This window comes from Lycium ferocissimum, chromosome 2 (genome assembly GCF_029784015.1).
Source record: "Lycium ferocissimum isolate CSIRO_LF1 chromosome 2, AGI_CSIRO_Lferr_CH_V1, whole genome shotgun sequence".
NCBI classification, from domain to species: Eukaryota; Viridiplantae; Streptophyta; class Magnoliopsida; order Solanales; family Solanaceae; genus Lycium; species Lycium ferocissimum.
In genome coordinates, this window is record NC_081343.1 from 44,641,865 (window position 1) to 44,659,326 (window position 17,462).

Below are 17,462 nucleotides of genomic sequence, written 5' to 3' on the forward strand. Positions count from 1 at the left end.
TCTTAAGTTAGTGATAAGTGGTCATCTAATCGTTCCGCTGATTTTCTCTAAATTTTATTCTATCTATAAGACTATCCCATAAGACTTGTCTTTTTATCTCCTTACCTACTTCCTCTATTACCCATCAAAATAATATTCTTGTGGCAACTTACTAACACCATGCCCTCTAATTCGGCCTAAGATACGTAAACAAGTTAGAACTATTACGAGAGACTCAAAATCATCTGATTATATCTTACGGTCGAAAGCTTCCTTCTTTTAGTTACGTACACAGTCATACTAAAGTAGGTCTACATCCTCGAAGGAAAATTTAAAATACCCTACATTGAACTTACTCAGTATTCTCCATTAAACACCTGTTAGCATCATGTCCTCTGATTTTGTCCCGAACGATAAAGTGAAACGTAGATTATTTCTAACTTCCCTGACCATCTGACCCTATTATGTGGCCGTACACTATCTCTTCTGTCCTATAGACACGGATCACACTTAGGGAACTTTCGTCAGTCTTAAATGATAGATTGGAATACTTAACCCCAAACTTTCTATACACTTTAAAATCATATCACACTAGACACATCTAGGGGTAAACACTTAATCACCTAACCTTAGAGGGAACTATCACATCTTATCATCTTATAGTAGTATCTACTCCTTGTAGTAACTTACTAATGTCCTTCTCTCTAGGTCGGATCTGAATAAGCTTAAATAATTTAAAACTATCCCAAGAAATTTAATATCGTTTGCTCGTGGTTTTCTTATCGTACTCAGTCCCTTCTTAGTCATGTGTATAGTTTATATGGCAAAAATATATATATCCTTGAAAAAGTTGAGACTTTCTAGTATTACAGATGGTTTGCTCTTAGGTTATTTCTTGCTCAAAACTACCGTGGACAGTTTACGCCTGCTGTGGTTAACTTCATAACATGTTACCTTGTAGGGTCTTAAATCTGAACTATCATCCTTATACTATAGCTCTATGGTTAAAGAATCCAAATAAACTTATTCTGTAAGGTATATAACCTACGTGTACTATCATACCGGAATTTGTCTTTAAAAATGGCACTATCACCTGATAAACACACCATGCACCATTTGGCAAGTCTTAGGTCTCGAATTTTTCTTCTCGTCACTTACACAGTCGATACGTTCGGAATTCGATAGAAAGAGGATGTTACTTATTGCTCTTAGCTTCATGGCATGAGTTAGAATAATTCCTAATGACTCCATCTGAAAGAAACACATCGATAATGATTAGCTTTACATCTTCCTCATCTATTGAGTTGAGGCGTATTCAGTAGAATGGGAAACAACACACGAGTTCGAGTGATTTCTTGGAACATAGCTCTATTGCACGATCTAGAGTTGAAAGAAGTGAGACAATCCTAAATGTCTTGGTGATCAACTGTTTATATGTGTGGCACGCACACACATATAAAAGTGACCCCACTGGACACGATTTCATAAACTCCCTACGACACTTGAACCTAGTGCTCTGATACCAAGCTTTGTCACGCCCCGAACCATGGTCTGGGCTAAACACGGCACTCGGTTCCTTACTGCATGTGACCGAGCGAACCACATGACTTGTTGAATCATTATGAGGCATACATGAGCGGAATATAACATGACACATGATGGGCTTTAAGAAAACACATGAAGTCATTATAATGAATAAAATACTCGTTTAAAACATGAATGCAGAAATACCATGAATTGAGCCAAAGATGGCTACAACTCTGAATATCTGACATAACATAACTGACTAGTCTATGAAACCTCTATCATGAGTCTGGATCGTAAAACATACTTGCTGGAACAAGGCCCCCAGCATACCCTTAATGCATGACTAACATAAGGAAATAGATGAATGACTAAACCCTGAAGAAGATGGGGCTCACCAATAAGCTGATACGTGAAGAATCCTACTGAGCAGATGCGTCGTCCTGTAAATCTGTACTTGCATCGTGAAATGCAGGCCCCTGGGCAATAAAAAGGGGACGTCAGCACATTGAATGTACTGGTATGTAAAGCAACTGAATGAAATAACATGGGACATGGAAATAATATCATAAAAACTGAAACTGAAGTTTGGTCATGAACATGAATACATATAGATATAAAATGAGTAAAAAATATCATAAGTAGGGAGAGCATAAATATAACCGACAACATGGTTTTTGTACTTACACCCTACTAGCAGAGCTCCCATACCTTGCCAGGGATATGACATATAAATATAACATGAAAGGATCCAATCATTATTAAGGAATCGTCCTAAACATGGGCGGAGCGATCCTCATCCTACGGTGGCTAACATAGTTTCAGGCTGTTTGAAGCCTTCTCGGTAATCTGTGCAACTTTCAAAAAACATGAACATGAAAAATAGGTGGCACTTGAGCCCATGGTTTTCATAAATCATAGCTTGCATGTACATGGATATCACTTCATAGTATTCTTGCATGAAAATGTGTAAAGCATGTAGAGTATTTTCTTGAAAATAAACATAATAAATTATAACTTGCATGTAAGAACCCATGGAATGCAAAGTATGGGTTTTCATGGATTATAGACAGATTCTCAATAATCATAATGAAATATCAAGAACTCAATAATGGATTAATAATACTTCAATACTTTGTATAGCATGGTACATGGACCTAGGGTTATCATGAGCATGGTTAAAAATCCTAGTTTTCGAATAACTTCATACTTTATGAAAAAAGTGGCGTGGGGAAGAACAAAGATGTTACCACACGTAGCTAGTAACCCTACATACCTAGTAACGCTCCAAACTTGAAATAAAAATCTGAACTTTGAAGAAGAATCCCAAAGCCTAAGTCTTGAATCCCTTTAATTGGGTTTTCTTGAAAATCCTAGGTTAAGAATGATGAATTCTTGCTTAATGATCATGAAAGTATATTGGAATTGACTTGGAATGCATGGAATAGGCTTACCTTAAAGTATCTTGAAGGTTGGGAGAGAAGAGCTTCGTCCTTAGGGCTTGAGAGACTTCTTTAGGGTTCTTTTCTTCAGAAAAATTGGTTTAAAATAAAGTGGGAATGAATATAACGAAGTTAGGCTTTTAAAAAGTCGTGTTCGGTGTGCAGCCTTGCAGCTGGAGGCCCACTTCGCGTAGGTGATCTCGCGAGCGAAGCGTGGCAACACTTGCCTGGTGCGCGATCGCGCGGTGAGCACTTCGCGTAGGCATCGCGTAACGTCCAGTAAAATAGGTATAACTTCTAGAAAAGAGCTCCATTTGAGCTCCATAATATATGGTTTGAAAGATATTTCAAATTCCTACAATTTCATGTTTTGAGTTTTCTCAAATTCCTATCGTAAATACTCGAAAACAGGCCATAAGTACAGACTGTCTTAGACTTAGACGGATTTAGAAGGCCTTAAGAACTTCACTTTTTGGTTTGACTTGAAAACGACTGTTTATCACCCGAAATTCATCCCGAATGGATTCATATAGCTAAAATCTCATCTTTATACTAGTTTCATATAGTCACACCTAACTTGAATTTACGGGATGTTGCACGAGGCAACGTTTTCCTTGGGGGTTTAAGTGAACCAACCCTCCTCGAAAAAGCCTAGGAGCATACAGATGCATTAAGAGATCGAGGGAGAATGGAACTCCAGCCTGATCAGCCAGAAATTTGATGAAGTAAACAAGGCGCCAGATTTAAGGAGTGACTTGGCTGATACACACCCTAAGATCGGCGGCAAAAATCCTCTATTATTTGAGGAATAGGGAGATTGAAACCTATCGCGAAGGGATATATATAAATTATTAAAAAACCCTCTGAATGGTGGTTCATCCTGACATCGGGTTCAACGGCAGCAATGGTAACTTCTGAGGAGAAATTACAGTCAGTGCGAACTTTAGGGATAGACTCGGCGGTAATAAACGACTCAACCCCTTCAACAGACTGGTGATTACTAACAATACTAAAATCATCGTGGTACCTAAATCCCACGGGTAGGATGTCAACAACAAGGGATTGTAAATCAATTTCTTGACTGGTGGGAGAAATTGGATGTTATATCCCGTATTTCGTACATTGGGACAATCCGGGTTAACTATGATAAGTTAGGGACAAGACCATTCCGGGATACGAAGTCGGGACTTTTGACCTTCGATTTTGTTTTGAGACATAATTTGTTCATGAATTGGTTGGCATGGAACATTTGGGAAAATTTGGGACTAAAAGTGAAATATTGAGAAGTTGGAAATTATTGAAAAAAGGCCATATTGGCCGTGTGGTTTGGGAGAGGGCCCCACACATTTTGTGGCCAAATTTAATTAGTCCAACCCACAAATGTGGGCCATGGACACTTGGATGATTCATCTAGGAGCATAAAAGATGACTAATAAGTCATCTTTCTTCATTTCCACACACTTAGAAAAATCAAGAACTTGAAGAAGAACAACAACAACCATTCGGCCAAGGGGGCAAAATTCAAGACCAAGATTTAGCCATCACAAAATTATTTCTTCCTAGCAAACCTAAAAAGTGAAGGGTCCTTGTTAACGTGGAGTTGTTGTTTGGGCCAATAGATCATTCGTTTAATCAATTGCAAACCCTAGCTAGTTGTGAAGTTGAAGGGAAAAGGTAAGGTTTAATCTTGTTTTTATAATGATTTGTGCATGTTGTAGTATGTCAAAATGAATGAAAATCATGAAATATGGCATGTTGGAGTTGAGGCCGTGTGCATGATGTAGCCGTGTGGATATGTGTGTTGTGTTAAAGTGGTGAATTAAATTCTAGCTATCATGTTTGGTTGTATAGTGTGAAGAAATGAATGAGAACCATCAATATGTGTATGTGTAATGTTGGCCAAATATAGGTCATATTATATGACAAGAATGGATTAATGTTACTTAGTGTTTTAGTTGTTGTCGTTATGAATTCTATGTTGACGATAAGAGTTTAATGACTCAAGTTGATGTTGTAATTGTTATGGGCTGATTTGGAGAATTATGTGCATTTAATGCAATTTCTATATTTATGAGAATAACATCGTTAGAGTGTGAATTGTTGATGCAAATCATGATTCGGAAGTTGGAAGTGTGTTATGGTTGAGGTTCTCGGGTTTTGGGGTGGTTTCGGGTGAGAGGGAGTATTATTTGGGATGTTTGAAATATTGTGTAAATTGTTTAGAATGTCCTAGAATATTGTTGGTATGGATTCGGGCTAGTATTTGAATGTATGAGCGTTGATATGGGTTTGAATGTAAGCCGTTGGATTGAATATAATGAATGTTGTTGAATTATGTGGAAAGAGTATTTAATGTTAGAATGCGTTTCGAGTTGATTATGGATATTGTTGGAATAGTTGTTGGTATTGTTGTTGATGAATTTGGCCGAGTTGAATTCTCGGGGTTGTGCATTTACAGGGGAAGTGCTGCCCAAATTTCCGTAGAATTATGTGCTAGTTTGGAAATGAACTCCTAAATGCCTATAGTTAATGTTGGTATTTATTGGTGTTATGTAGATCTTGGGGAGTCCGAGACATAGGTTTGATTTGGATTAGCTTCGAGAGCGATAGAGGTATGTAAAGCTTATCCTTCTTTCCTTTTGGCATGTCCTAGACGCAAGTAAGTTATGATGTATTATGAGCTTTGGGGAAATTCTATTCGTAAAATCCGAGCATGTTTACGATGCTTATTTGCTTCTTGATGTTGGCATCTTTATATGGTCAAGCTATGGTTTATATGTCTTTGTATGATTGGTTTTCAAATGTGGCATAAAGAGTTTTGTAACTACGAATGTCCGTAACTTTCATAGACAGAACCGGATTGCTTTGATAAGCTCGCAAACGATTCTTATTTGTTTCTTGATATTCGTATTCTTAATGTAGCCGAATTATGATCCGTATGTCTTTTGTATGACTAAATTTCTAAGGTTGCATAAGAGTTTTATTTTCAGAAGAGTTTTGTTTTCAAAAGAGTTTTGTTCCTAAACGATTCTGAAACTACGAACGACCGTAACTTTCAAGAAAGGGATCGGATCGCTTTGATATCTTCGCAAATGATTTCATAACGTATAATGACTTTAATTTTCATAGGCGGGCCCGGATGGGGTTGACGCTCGTCCGTGGGTCCCGCGACTTTCCTTTGTATAGTGCTAACGACTTTTGAAAGAACTTAATATGACTACCTTTCCGACCCCCGAGTATGATTATATATTTATCTGTTGAGTCCGAAATGATGATTTGTATACTTATGATTCCGATACGTGACTACGGTTTCTGAAGTTCGGTTTGATATGTTCCCGAGTGATATTCGGAAGAAAATCTGATTTGACTACTGTTTTGGCTTACAAATGATGGTTCGTTTTGATTAACCTATTAAGTCTTTGAAAATGTTTTAAACTGTATTTGGTTACTCATGATTTTTCCCGTGCATTGTGTTGTTACATTTTTCGCCAAGTCCCGGCCGGTTATGTTATCGTGCGCACTATGTATTACCAAGTATGATGTGTATTCCGGAGTATGATGTGTCCGGTTCGCCGAGCCCCTTTCGGCCGGCATATCGTGTATATATGCTACGTTATATGTTATATGTATGGGTTACGGAATATGATCGGTTGGAATCGGAGCGGTGGTGGGGCAAACCAATGGTGGGGCAAACCCGGTGGTGAGGCAAATTCCACACTGGTTTAGGCCAATCCCACATTGGTTTAGGCCAATACCACATCGGTTAATGGCATCTCATATGATCGGTCATGATATAATGATGCGTTACGATATGTGTATGATGATCATTTACTTAGGTCACCCAGTCCCATTATGGGTCGGATATGATACATGACATTGATATGCATGAATTGTATTTCAGGAGTAAACATTTTGGCATTCTGATTATCATAATTGTCTTCTGTACCGCTTATGTATGATTTGGACTTCAAATGCAAGCACTTTGATTTTCTGGTTGTTATGCTTGCTTTCTGTACTCCTTACTTCGGTTATGACCTCGATTTCTGTATTCCGTGCTTTGCATACCAAGACATATTTCGTCATGACGAATTTCTTCGAAATTTCGTTTCATGCCCAGTCGACGCCCGATTTGGAGATCCGCCAGTTTAGGATACCTCTTTTCTGCTTTGGAGTGCTCCCTCGTTCGGGGCCTATATTTTGGTACAGACATTTCCGTCATTTGTATATATATGTTTATTCATGGGTACGGCGGGGCCCTGTCCCGTCATATGGTTCTGTTATGACTCTTAGAGGTCTGTAAACATATATGTGGGTTGTGGTTAGTTACCGTCCGGTTGTGTTCGTTTGAGTTGTGTTTGGGCGTCCCATCTGCCGTGGCAGCCTTGTCGGCTGCGTGTATGTACGCTTCGATATGTTATGTATAGTATGACGACCTTACGAAGCACGTAGTTTATATGTTTATATGCGACGGTTTGGAACCACGCATGATCTTTATGTCTGTATAAATTGTTTGTATGTTGATTTCGATTAATGAGTGCGTATGGGTGTCCAGCTCGGGCACTAGTCACGGCCTACGGGGTTGGGTCGTGACATTGGAGCCTTTCCAGAACGGCGTCTAGGATATGGGGTGTCATTGTGAGAAGAGTGGTTGGGTGATGAAGGAGGAGTAGACATTGTTGAAATCTTGCTAAGAAAAAGACTTGCTAAAGTAAAGTATTACTCGTCTAAAATGAAAGAAAGATTTGATTGAGTTTGAGGTTTGCCCTCTTGCCTTATATATAATTCGAATAAGGAGGTGAAACGTTTGGTATTCAAAAGTCACAACTTTCGAAAAAGTGGCAGCTTTATGTCAATTGTTTTGATTGAAGGGTCGTCGGCGTTTCACAGTAGTAGCATTAATTATGAATTTGACGGTTGCCATTTCGAATAAATAAATGGGACAATTTGTTTTCCCGCCATTGAATGACAACAAAATCGGAATGATTTCAAATCCACTCCCCGATATTCCTTCCTTCTGCCGAGAGTGAGGGACTATCTGTATACATGGCAAAATACAGCTTGGCACGTGTCGGAATAATACAGGAACACCTGGCAAGGGAAGATGGAACGTTGAGAATTGTGGCATTGAATGCGAGTAGGAAGCCTTCGGTAATACCTGGACCAACTCAGCGAAGAAAATTGTACCGGGTAAATAATAGCGGAATAACGTTACAAGACCGGACCGGATATGAAGCAGACGTTACGATTCAATATTAAGGCAATATTCATTGCCCATTATTGTTCATTATTAGGATTAAATTACTGATTTAAGAGTTCATGTACTGGTGCTATAAAAGGAGCTTAACAGTCCTAAAAAAAAATCATCGAATAACAATGATTACATACTGTTCTTGCAAGCTTAGCCATTTACATTTATTCTCCTTAAATTGCTCTGTTGCTCCGGAACATTATATTTGTTCGTAGAAGTCTAAACATTTATATATATGTGAGAGGCTTGTTCCCTAGAAAAACGGAAACCTACCAAAGGATTTGCTCCCAAGATCAACTAAGCCCAGGCTCAATTGCATTATTATTATTATTATTATTATTATTATTATTATTATTATTATTATTATTATTATTATTATTATTATTACTATCATTATTATTATTACTTTATTATTATTATTATTATTATTATTATTATTATTATTATTATTATTATTATTATTATTTATTTTAGTCACTCAATTTGTCTATTATTACATTAATTTCTATAAATTAGCTTTATTTCGTTACTTATAATAAATCAAATCACGTATCCTTTAAACCACTAGATAAATTTAACTGTTTTTTTTAGGGTAAACAATTTTCTTTACAAAAAAAAAAGAAAAAGATGAGAAGTAATTTTATTTTCTTAATCTCATTTTTTCGATTAACCCCGTGTACTTTCTTAACTAATAGTATAGGTCATATATATAAGTCACAGTAACCCCATCATTAATTTTCATTTAGATAACAATAAATTATTTTTCCTAATAAAATAGAAAATATTTTTATTTCTTAATCTTTTCCAAATTGACGTAGGATAAGCATTTGTTGATATAATCCTTGGTTTTAAAGTTATAATGGAAAAAAGGGTCAACAATAACTCCATCGACGATATCTTAAAGATATTTTGTGATTTGAAGCAATGTAATAATTTTTTTAATTTTATAGCATTGTGATTGTTGTATCTTAACTTTTAATCAAGGATTATATGAGCAAATGCTTATCCTACTACAATTCGAAAAAAAACTAAGAAATCAAAATATTTATTTTTTATTAGGAAAAAGAATTATATTGTTATCTAAATTAAAATTAATGATAGGTTACTATGATCTTATATATATGACCTATATTATCAGTTAAAAAAGTACATGGGATAATTTTATTTTAATTGATAAAACGAGATTAAGAAGAAAAAAAATTACTTCTCACTTTTTTATTAGTTAAAGAGACTTTAAAAGAAAAAGAAACAAGAAAAGATTTCTTTAAAAATAATATTTTTATTTAAAAAATGTGTTTTAAAAGAAAAAACACTATATTTATTAGAAAAAGGGCATTTTTGACCCAATTAAGTAACAATATGGGAATTTTTCTTCAATTTCGCATAACTTAAGGGTATTTTTGGACCAAAATATGAACGAAGGACATTTTTGTTCAATTTCATTTAGTTTAAGGACATTTTTGATCCTTTTCGTTTTTTTTTAATGGGAAGGCGTCAAATCTGTACTTGCACTATTTTTTTGCCGTCACTAATGAAGCTAGCCTGAAATTGATAAGCTTCATATACTTGGTCTTTTTCGAAAAATGTCCAAATTTACAACAACAACATACTCAGTGTAGTCCTATGAGTGGGGCCTGGGAGGGTAGAATATGCGCAGACTTTGTCCTATTTTTGTAGGGTAGAGAGGTTGTTTCCGATAGACCTCGGCTCAAAAGAAAAGAAAAATAATTTGAAGCATGATATCAGCAAAAATATGACAACAAAATATCAAGACTAAAATCAAATGGTGCAATAACTAGTAATCACATTGAAATAAATTAAATTACGCGATTATACTAACACTATTAAATCTTCTACCCTAATCCTTGACCTCCACACCTTCCTATCTATGGTCATGTCCTCGGTAAGTTGAAGTTGTGTCGTGTCCTGTCTAATCACTACCCACCCACCCCCCACCAAGTTCTTCTTTGGCCTATACCTTTACCTCTCCTAACTTCTGTTATAGCCAACCTCTCAGACCTCTTTAGGGGTGCGTCCGCACGCCTTCTCTTCATATGCCCGAACCATCTCAGTCTCGCTTCTCTCATCTTGTCCGCCACAGGTGCGACTTCCACCTTGCCTCGTATAACTTCGTTCCTAATTATATCCTTCCTAGTAAGCCCACATATCCACTGAGCATCTTCATCTCCACTACACTCATCTTCTGAACGTCGGCGTTCTTGACTGGCCAATACACTCTGTCCCATTCAACAAGGTTGGCCTAACGACCACTCTATAGAATTTACCTTTAAGCATTTTGATTATGAGGGATTTTTTTTAATAACCGTGGTGTCCAGGTCAGCTTGGGCGGATTTAAACGTGAGACCTCATGATTCTCAAATCATTAACCACTAAGCCACAGCTTTGAGTATATTATGAGGGTATTTTGATAAACACTTTTTGGCTTATCTATCCAAAGTATTTATAAGTCAAGTGCTTATAAATCAAAATCACACAACAAAGATAAGGGGATCACCATTAACTTATGATTTTACACCTTAAAAGCGCTGTCGGTTTGACCAAACTTTTTACTATTTTATCCCTAATTTCGTGATCTCATGTTTCTCTAGTATTTTAAAATTCCCACGCATGAGGCGAGGCATTTTATCTATCACGAGGTGAGGCGTGGAACGTAAGCCCTAGGATTATTTAATTTTTAATATTTTATAAATTAATTACAATTAATAAACAATAAAAATTACATTAAAATTGTAAAAGAAAATCAAGAAATTAATAAAATTAGTATAAAAATGCATTTATCTATCAAACATGCTAACGTCTACTACCTCCGTCCGATATTACTTGTCCACTTTCTCTTTTACACGTCCTTTAAGAAATAATGAATAAAATCATATTTTTACTAAATTACCCTTACCTCTCTCCAATAAATTGCACTATAATCAACATTGGTTACTTTAAAAAATAATTAATGTAAGGAAAAAATAGCAAAATTTTAATTAATTCTATCCTGATTTAGTAATGTGGACAACTATTTTGGGACGAATATTTTTAGTAATGTTGACAACTAATTTGAGACGGAGGGAGTATATGATTATTGCCCAAAAAAAAAAAAAAAAAACTCTTACTTGAAAAAGTGAAAGACGTAAAGATACATTACACTTATAACATATGATAGAACATGCTTAAAATTGTAAAATTGATATTCTAGTTTTTACTAATTCAAAAAATAAAATGACAATAATATAACATTATTATTTAAAAACCTAAAACTAAAAAAAATTAAAAAATAATGATATAAATAGATTTTTTTTTTTTTTGACTTCAAGGATACAAAAAGAAATTTTAAAACCAAAAATGAACTCAAAAAGAATAAATTAAACAGAAGAAAAAAATTGATGAAACTAAAGCATAGGAAGTTGCAAGCGTGGAAGCAGGCAAGCATTGGAGGACAGAGCTCTCGCTTTATAATTTGTACTGTAAATAAAGAGTCAAAGAGTATCATGACTCTTATAAGAGATCTTTGACTTTTGAATTTTTTTGGTTTGAGAATGTATTATGAGTCAATTTTTGAGTAATTAAGTATTGAAAAAGAGCTTATTAAACAATTTTAGCTCCAATCTAGAAAAGTTTTCTGATTTACGCCTTAAATGAACACTCAGAACGTTGGAACTTACACCTAAGAGAACGCCCCTGAATGTTGGGACTTATGCCTCATGATACTTGCATCCTTCAGAATGCTTCGATGCGTTTTCAGGGCAAGTGCGCATCACCCGAGACTCGCCCTAAAACGCCTTTTAAAATACGGCCTAAAACTGGTAACTTTTAATTATTTCTCTATTTTGTTTTCATCATTTGTCTTTTTTATGTCAAATATATTTTTAAATTTATATATAATATGTGTAATAGCTTTAAAGATATTTCAATCATTTAAACAAAAAATGTGCTTATCGGTACCTTTTACCCAAATACACTAACTACTTATTATCAGTTTTAGCATTTTTATGAGTTCTATTCACATGTATAATTATTTATTTAGAAAATTAGCTTCAACGCCTAAAAGTGTTTTTCGACAATTGCCATCAAGTTGGAGCTCGGCTATAGCATGTGCTAGAGATTGACTATAGCAGGAGTTAGGAGAAGTAGAGGTGGGCCGAAGAAGAATTGGGGAGAAGTGATTAGATAGGATATATCACAGTTTCAGCTGACTGAGGTCATGACCTTAGATGGGAAGATATGAGGGAGTGAGTTGTTTGATTTATTTTTACCTCGTACCAAATAAGAATTAATTCATATTTTTAAAAAGAGTTTATATTTAATATGTATACGTTAGAGAACTATGAATTGTAAACCACATTAAAGTCAAGGGGTGTAAATAGTTCAAACAAGTTGTTTAGTATGCCACAATCACAATGAGTTGGAAAATAAAGATAAATTTGGTATCGCCCAAATATAGGCGAGCAAATTGACTAGCATTTCAACACAAGCCAGAAGGCAAAGATGAACGTGTAGTACTAAAAGTCTGCATAAGTGAACATGTAACTGATAAATTGGAAGAAAAACACCTCGAATTTTTTAAATACGAAATAAGATGCAAATTCAGGTTAACGCGCTACTAGAAAATTGCAAATTATATGGGAATTTTCCTGAGAATTATATAGGAAAATACACGTGTAATTTAGTTTTATGGGGATTTTTCAGCAAAAAAAATCCGATGGAAAAATCTTCGTGGGTAATTATAACCTGGGGATTTATATTTCTCCAGGTAAATTACATGCAGAGTTTTAATCCGCAGATAATTACATGGGGATATTTCCGTAAGAAATTTTTGAAAAGGAAAATTTTCTTGGGAAAAATCCGTATGTAATTCCATGAATTTTTTTATATTCTAGGTATTTTCATTTTATTATGAGTGGCTCCACTATTTTTCAAATTTCTCATCACAATCCACAGCATTAGCAAATGCTTATATTTCAACCATTCGCATTCGCCCTTATTATTCATTGTCATATGTCGACTAGAATTATAGTCTAACAATTATGAGTGGCTCCACTATTTTCCAAATTTCTCATCACAATCCATGTTATTCATTCGTCCATGTTATTCATTGTCATATGTCGACTAGAATTATAACAATTATGAGTGGCTTCCACTATTTTCCAAATTTCTCATCATGAGTGGCTTCCCCTATTTTCCAAATTCGCCCATATTATTCATTGTCATATGTCGACTAGAATTATAGTCTAACAATTAATGAATGATCATATTATTCTTATTAATTATTATTATAACCTTAATAATTACTAACAAACTAGTCCTACCAATTAATGTTAACTAGTCCTACCAATTAATGTTAACAATTAAATTGAAGATTCCAACTGTAGAAGACACAGACAAGTTGTACGGCATCTTCTGTGGTTTACGACTTATAAATGGCTCAACCATTTGCTTCGGCGCCGATATGGAGTGTTATCCAGTTATTCACTACCATCATTTTCCATTCACTTTCTTTTTTAATTCTTTTCTTAAGGTATATAACTATATTTTCAACAAGTTTCATTTATATGCCTCGGATGACACACTAGAATTTTCTTTTATATGAGAATGCCTTAATTAAATATATTGTACCTTGTTGTTAAGATCCGGTTCAAAATAAGTGTCCGCTTATAAAATCAAGAAGAAACTAACTTTATTTTTTCAGATTTATCCCTATTTAGTCAAGGCAATAATTAAGCATGAGTCTTATTAATTAAGGATAATTTAGTCAAAATACTTATTTTTTCTAAGAGTTAGTGTTTTCTTAGCGAAAAAGGTTAAGTGAACACTTATTTTTGAGCGGGAGAGTAGTTGTTAATATTATTTCTCAATTCTAACTAATGAAATACAAGATAAAGTTATTGTAATAATATTATCAGAAGATTACTTGATACTTAAGTGATATTTATTTGTAAATGTTACTTACTAATATATAGACTTAAGTAACATATTTTAATTAAATTACATCATTTTAAATGCATATGAAAAAATAACATATACAAAGTACGAAACACGCTTAAAAATTATAGTTACATCATTCTAATACTAAATTAATGCAACTTAATCATTTCTTAATTTCTAAAAAAATAAATGTAAAATGTTCAATTATACACAATTTAGTATATTTCTAATGATATTAGTCGAAAAATGTCAGATGTGATCATTTCTTAGCTTTGTTATATCATTTATACCAATCATATAAAATTATTAATTATCATGATAATTATGTTGTTATTGAATTACTCATTTCTTCCCAATTTATGTGGCTAGGAATCATTTTTAAGGGAAAAGTGAGAAGTTCAAAACTAAATAGTTTCTAAAATATAGAAATGTAATATTCTTTTTTGGATAGACGATAAAGAAAAGTGTGTCACACAAAATGGAACAGAAAAAATAGTACCGGACGTCCAAAAAATATTAATACCAACCATACCATGCCTAATGACATGTAATATTCAACCCAAATAAATTTCACATCATTGATTTTATATGAAATCAACATTTTAACTAAGTATACCTATAAGTAATCAATGAATATAAAATAGACAAAATCAATATTGAAGGGCGTTATTTAAATATTAACTTTTATGATTTGGAGGTCACTTGTAAATTTTTTAATTTGCATACAATCACTAATTTTTGTAACTTCTAAGAAAATATATAATTTTTTTATATCTTTGCTTTATAATTCGCAACTAAATTCACATTAATAAAATCCCCAAATACTTTCCTAGGTAATAAAATCCCCAGGTAAATCCATAAGAAATAATCCCCTACTAAATTCACAGCAGCAAAATCCCTAAGTAAATCCCTAGATAATAAAATTCCAAGGTAAATTCCCAACAAATAATCCACAACTAAATTTGCATGAACAAAATCCCCAAGTGAATTACCAAGAAATAATTCCCAGCTATATTTGCAGCAACAAGATCCCTATGTAATTCCCCAGGTAATACAATCCCCTAGGTAAATCTCCAAAAATTAATCCCCAGGTAAATACGCAAGTACTATTACCTGGGGATTTTCCTACGAGTTCACAAACAAAATATGTTTTTTGTATTTTTGGTTGTTTACTTGCGGAATTACCTACGAAAATGATACTTGGAGATTATTTTTCCAAATAAATACCAGGTAATAATTTGGCACAAAATTTGCTTGCGAATTTACCTGGGGAAATCGTATCTGCGAGTAAATATTCAAGCAATTAGGAATTTTTAGATTTTCGCAGGAATTACATGTGGAAAAAATTCCCAGGTAAAATTCTCATGTAATTCGAGCTTTTCTAGTAGTGACGGAATTTGACTACTTGCTTCATTATATTCATCTAGTAAGTATACCGCCATTTTACGTATCCACGATCCTTATCAAATTATTATTAGTGTTTTAAAGGATTGTAATTGAGCTACTATCAACCACGGCCACAATAGAAATTATTATACAGGAAAAGGACAATAAATATAAAAAGGTATAAAAAGGATAGAAACCAACTCTTTTTCTAATACTTTTACATTTTAAATTGGATTGGACATCTTGATAATGCTGTTTATATACGTAAATTATGCCCTAGTAAGCTGTCAAAATTGGATTGAAATCATGTATCTAAAGAAAATTTAAAAAATTACAAAAAGAAAAAGGAATGTTGTATGTACCTGTTATCGCGTTGGGGAGATAGCCAACTTGCCCTGAGCTAACTTAAATTTGAAAACTAGGTTGATCAGCGTGAATTGCTCAAAATCATATTAGGCCATAATATATGTAGTATAGTGGTAAAATAGTTAAAAGTTTGCTTTAAAGGTGGCATTCTTTGCATTTTTTTGAATCCCCTTACGAGAATTCCCGGCGTAACCACAATTTTAAGGTTCATCTCCTTATTCCTTATTCTTGGAAAATATGTCAATTTTTAAACAGTTTCTTTCCTTCATTAGCCAAACTTCGGTGACATAATTTTTGTGTAACGTGACAGAGACCACCATTTACAGATTTCTACATAACCTTCTCTATAAATACCACATTATTTATATTCTTTCTCCATCTTCACATACAGCTAGCTAGTCACAATTCACAATTAAATATACAAACCCCTAGACTCAAAAAACCAAAAAAATGAAGTCATTCACATTCCTACTTGTTCTCCTTCTATCAATTGCAATGACCATTACTCTCTTTCCATCACTATCTACCCAAGAATCAGTTCATGATGAAACAATGGATGCAACATATCAAAGAGGAAAGGGCTCTTTTGGTCGTTATAACATGTACACATGCAACAAATACCCTAGGGTTTGTGCTACAAAGGGAAGTCCTGGACCAGATTGTTGTGGAAAAAAATGTGTAAATGTTATGACTGATAGATTTAACTGTGGTAGATGTGGTAAGAAGTGTAGGTATTCAGAGATTTGCTGCGAAGGGTGGTGTGTGAATACATATTTCCACAAAAGGCACTGTGGAAAGTGCAACAATACATGCAAGAAAGGAAGCGAGTGTTCTTATGGAATGTGCAGCTATGCTTAATTAGAGGGCTAAATAGCAGCTTCACTTGCTGCTAATTATATGTAATAATTGCGATTAATTGGTGTCCAGTTAATTAGGAAAATTTGTGTTTGTGTATGGTATATATAGTATGATGGCTAGTTGTATTACGTGGTATGATTCCGCATATAAGTTTAGTTCTCACATAGATGAAGTTGTATGCTTTTGAAATAAAATGCTACTACAAGAGATAAAATTGTTTGTGCTTTAATTAATTGAGAACTTAATATCTATATATCTATATAAAGCAGGGCACTAGGCCCGCCACGTGGCATCTCTCATTGATGAGGAAATAGATTTATCTATTTTTTCAAAATTTTGGAGTTTCCCTTCTATTTTCTTGAAACAGAAAACCAACACTATTATTAAAAAAAAAAAAACAGTAACTCCGATGAGTCGCAAACGAAAAAAATTACACAGCCGTTCGGAATGGGTGTCGACATACCAATTAATATGAAACCGGTTTCCTCTTTCTCCAACCTCTATCATCTGACCAACTTATCTGATTAAAAGAAATCAAGTCACAATAAGTTTGCTATTTCTTACTCTAGCAAAAATAGCATCATCATTACGTCAACTTGAAGAATAGGTTTGCTTTTGCTTGCTTTTCTTTTTCCCTTTTTTTCATCATTGGTTTTTGCAGTTGCAGGTTCTTTCTTATACTTTTCCTTATTGGGGCATTACTATTGATTATTTGGATAGTTATG

The 17,462-nt window shown here is 34.2% G+C and overlaps 1 protein-coding gene across 1 annotated transcript; it reads left to right on the forward strand.

Moving 5' to 3' along the window:
* Positions 1 to 16,243: 16,243 nt before the first annotated feature.
* LOC132048101 (stigma-specific STIG1-like protein 1) lies at positions 16,244 to 16,951 on the forward strand. The gene has a single exon (XM_059439032.1). The coding sequence runs from the start codon at positions 16,330 to 16,332 to the stop codon at positions 16,735 to 16,737; it is 408 nt and encodes a 135-aa protein (XP_059295015.1). The 5' UTR covers positions 16,244 to 16,329; the 3' UTR covers positions 16,738 to 16,951.
* The last annotated feature ends 511 nt before the right edge of the window (positions 16,952 to 17,462 follow it).

Bases quoted from the DNA above. Each gene is read 5' to 3' on its own strand.
- LOC132048101 (XM_059439032.1), top strand. From the start codon at position 16,330: ATGAAGTCATTCACATTCCTACTTGTTCTCCTTCTATCAATTGCAATG.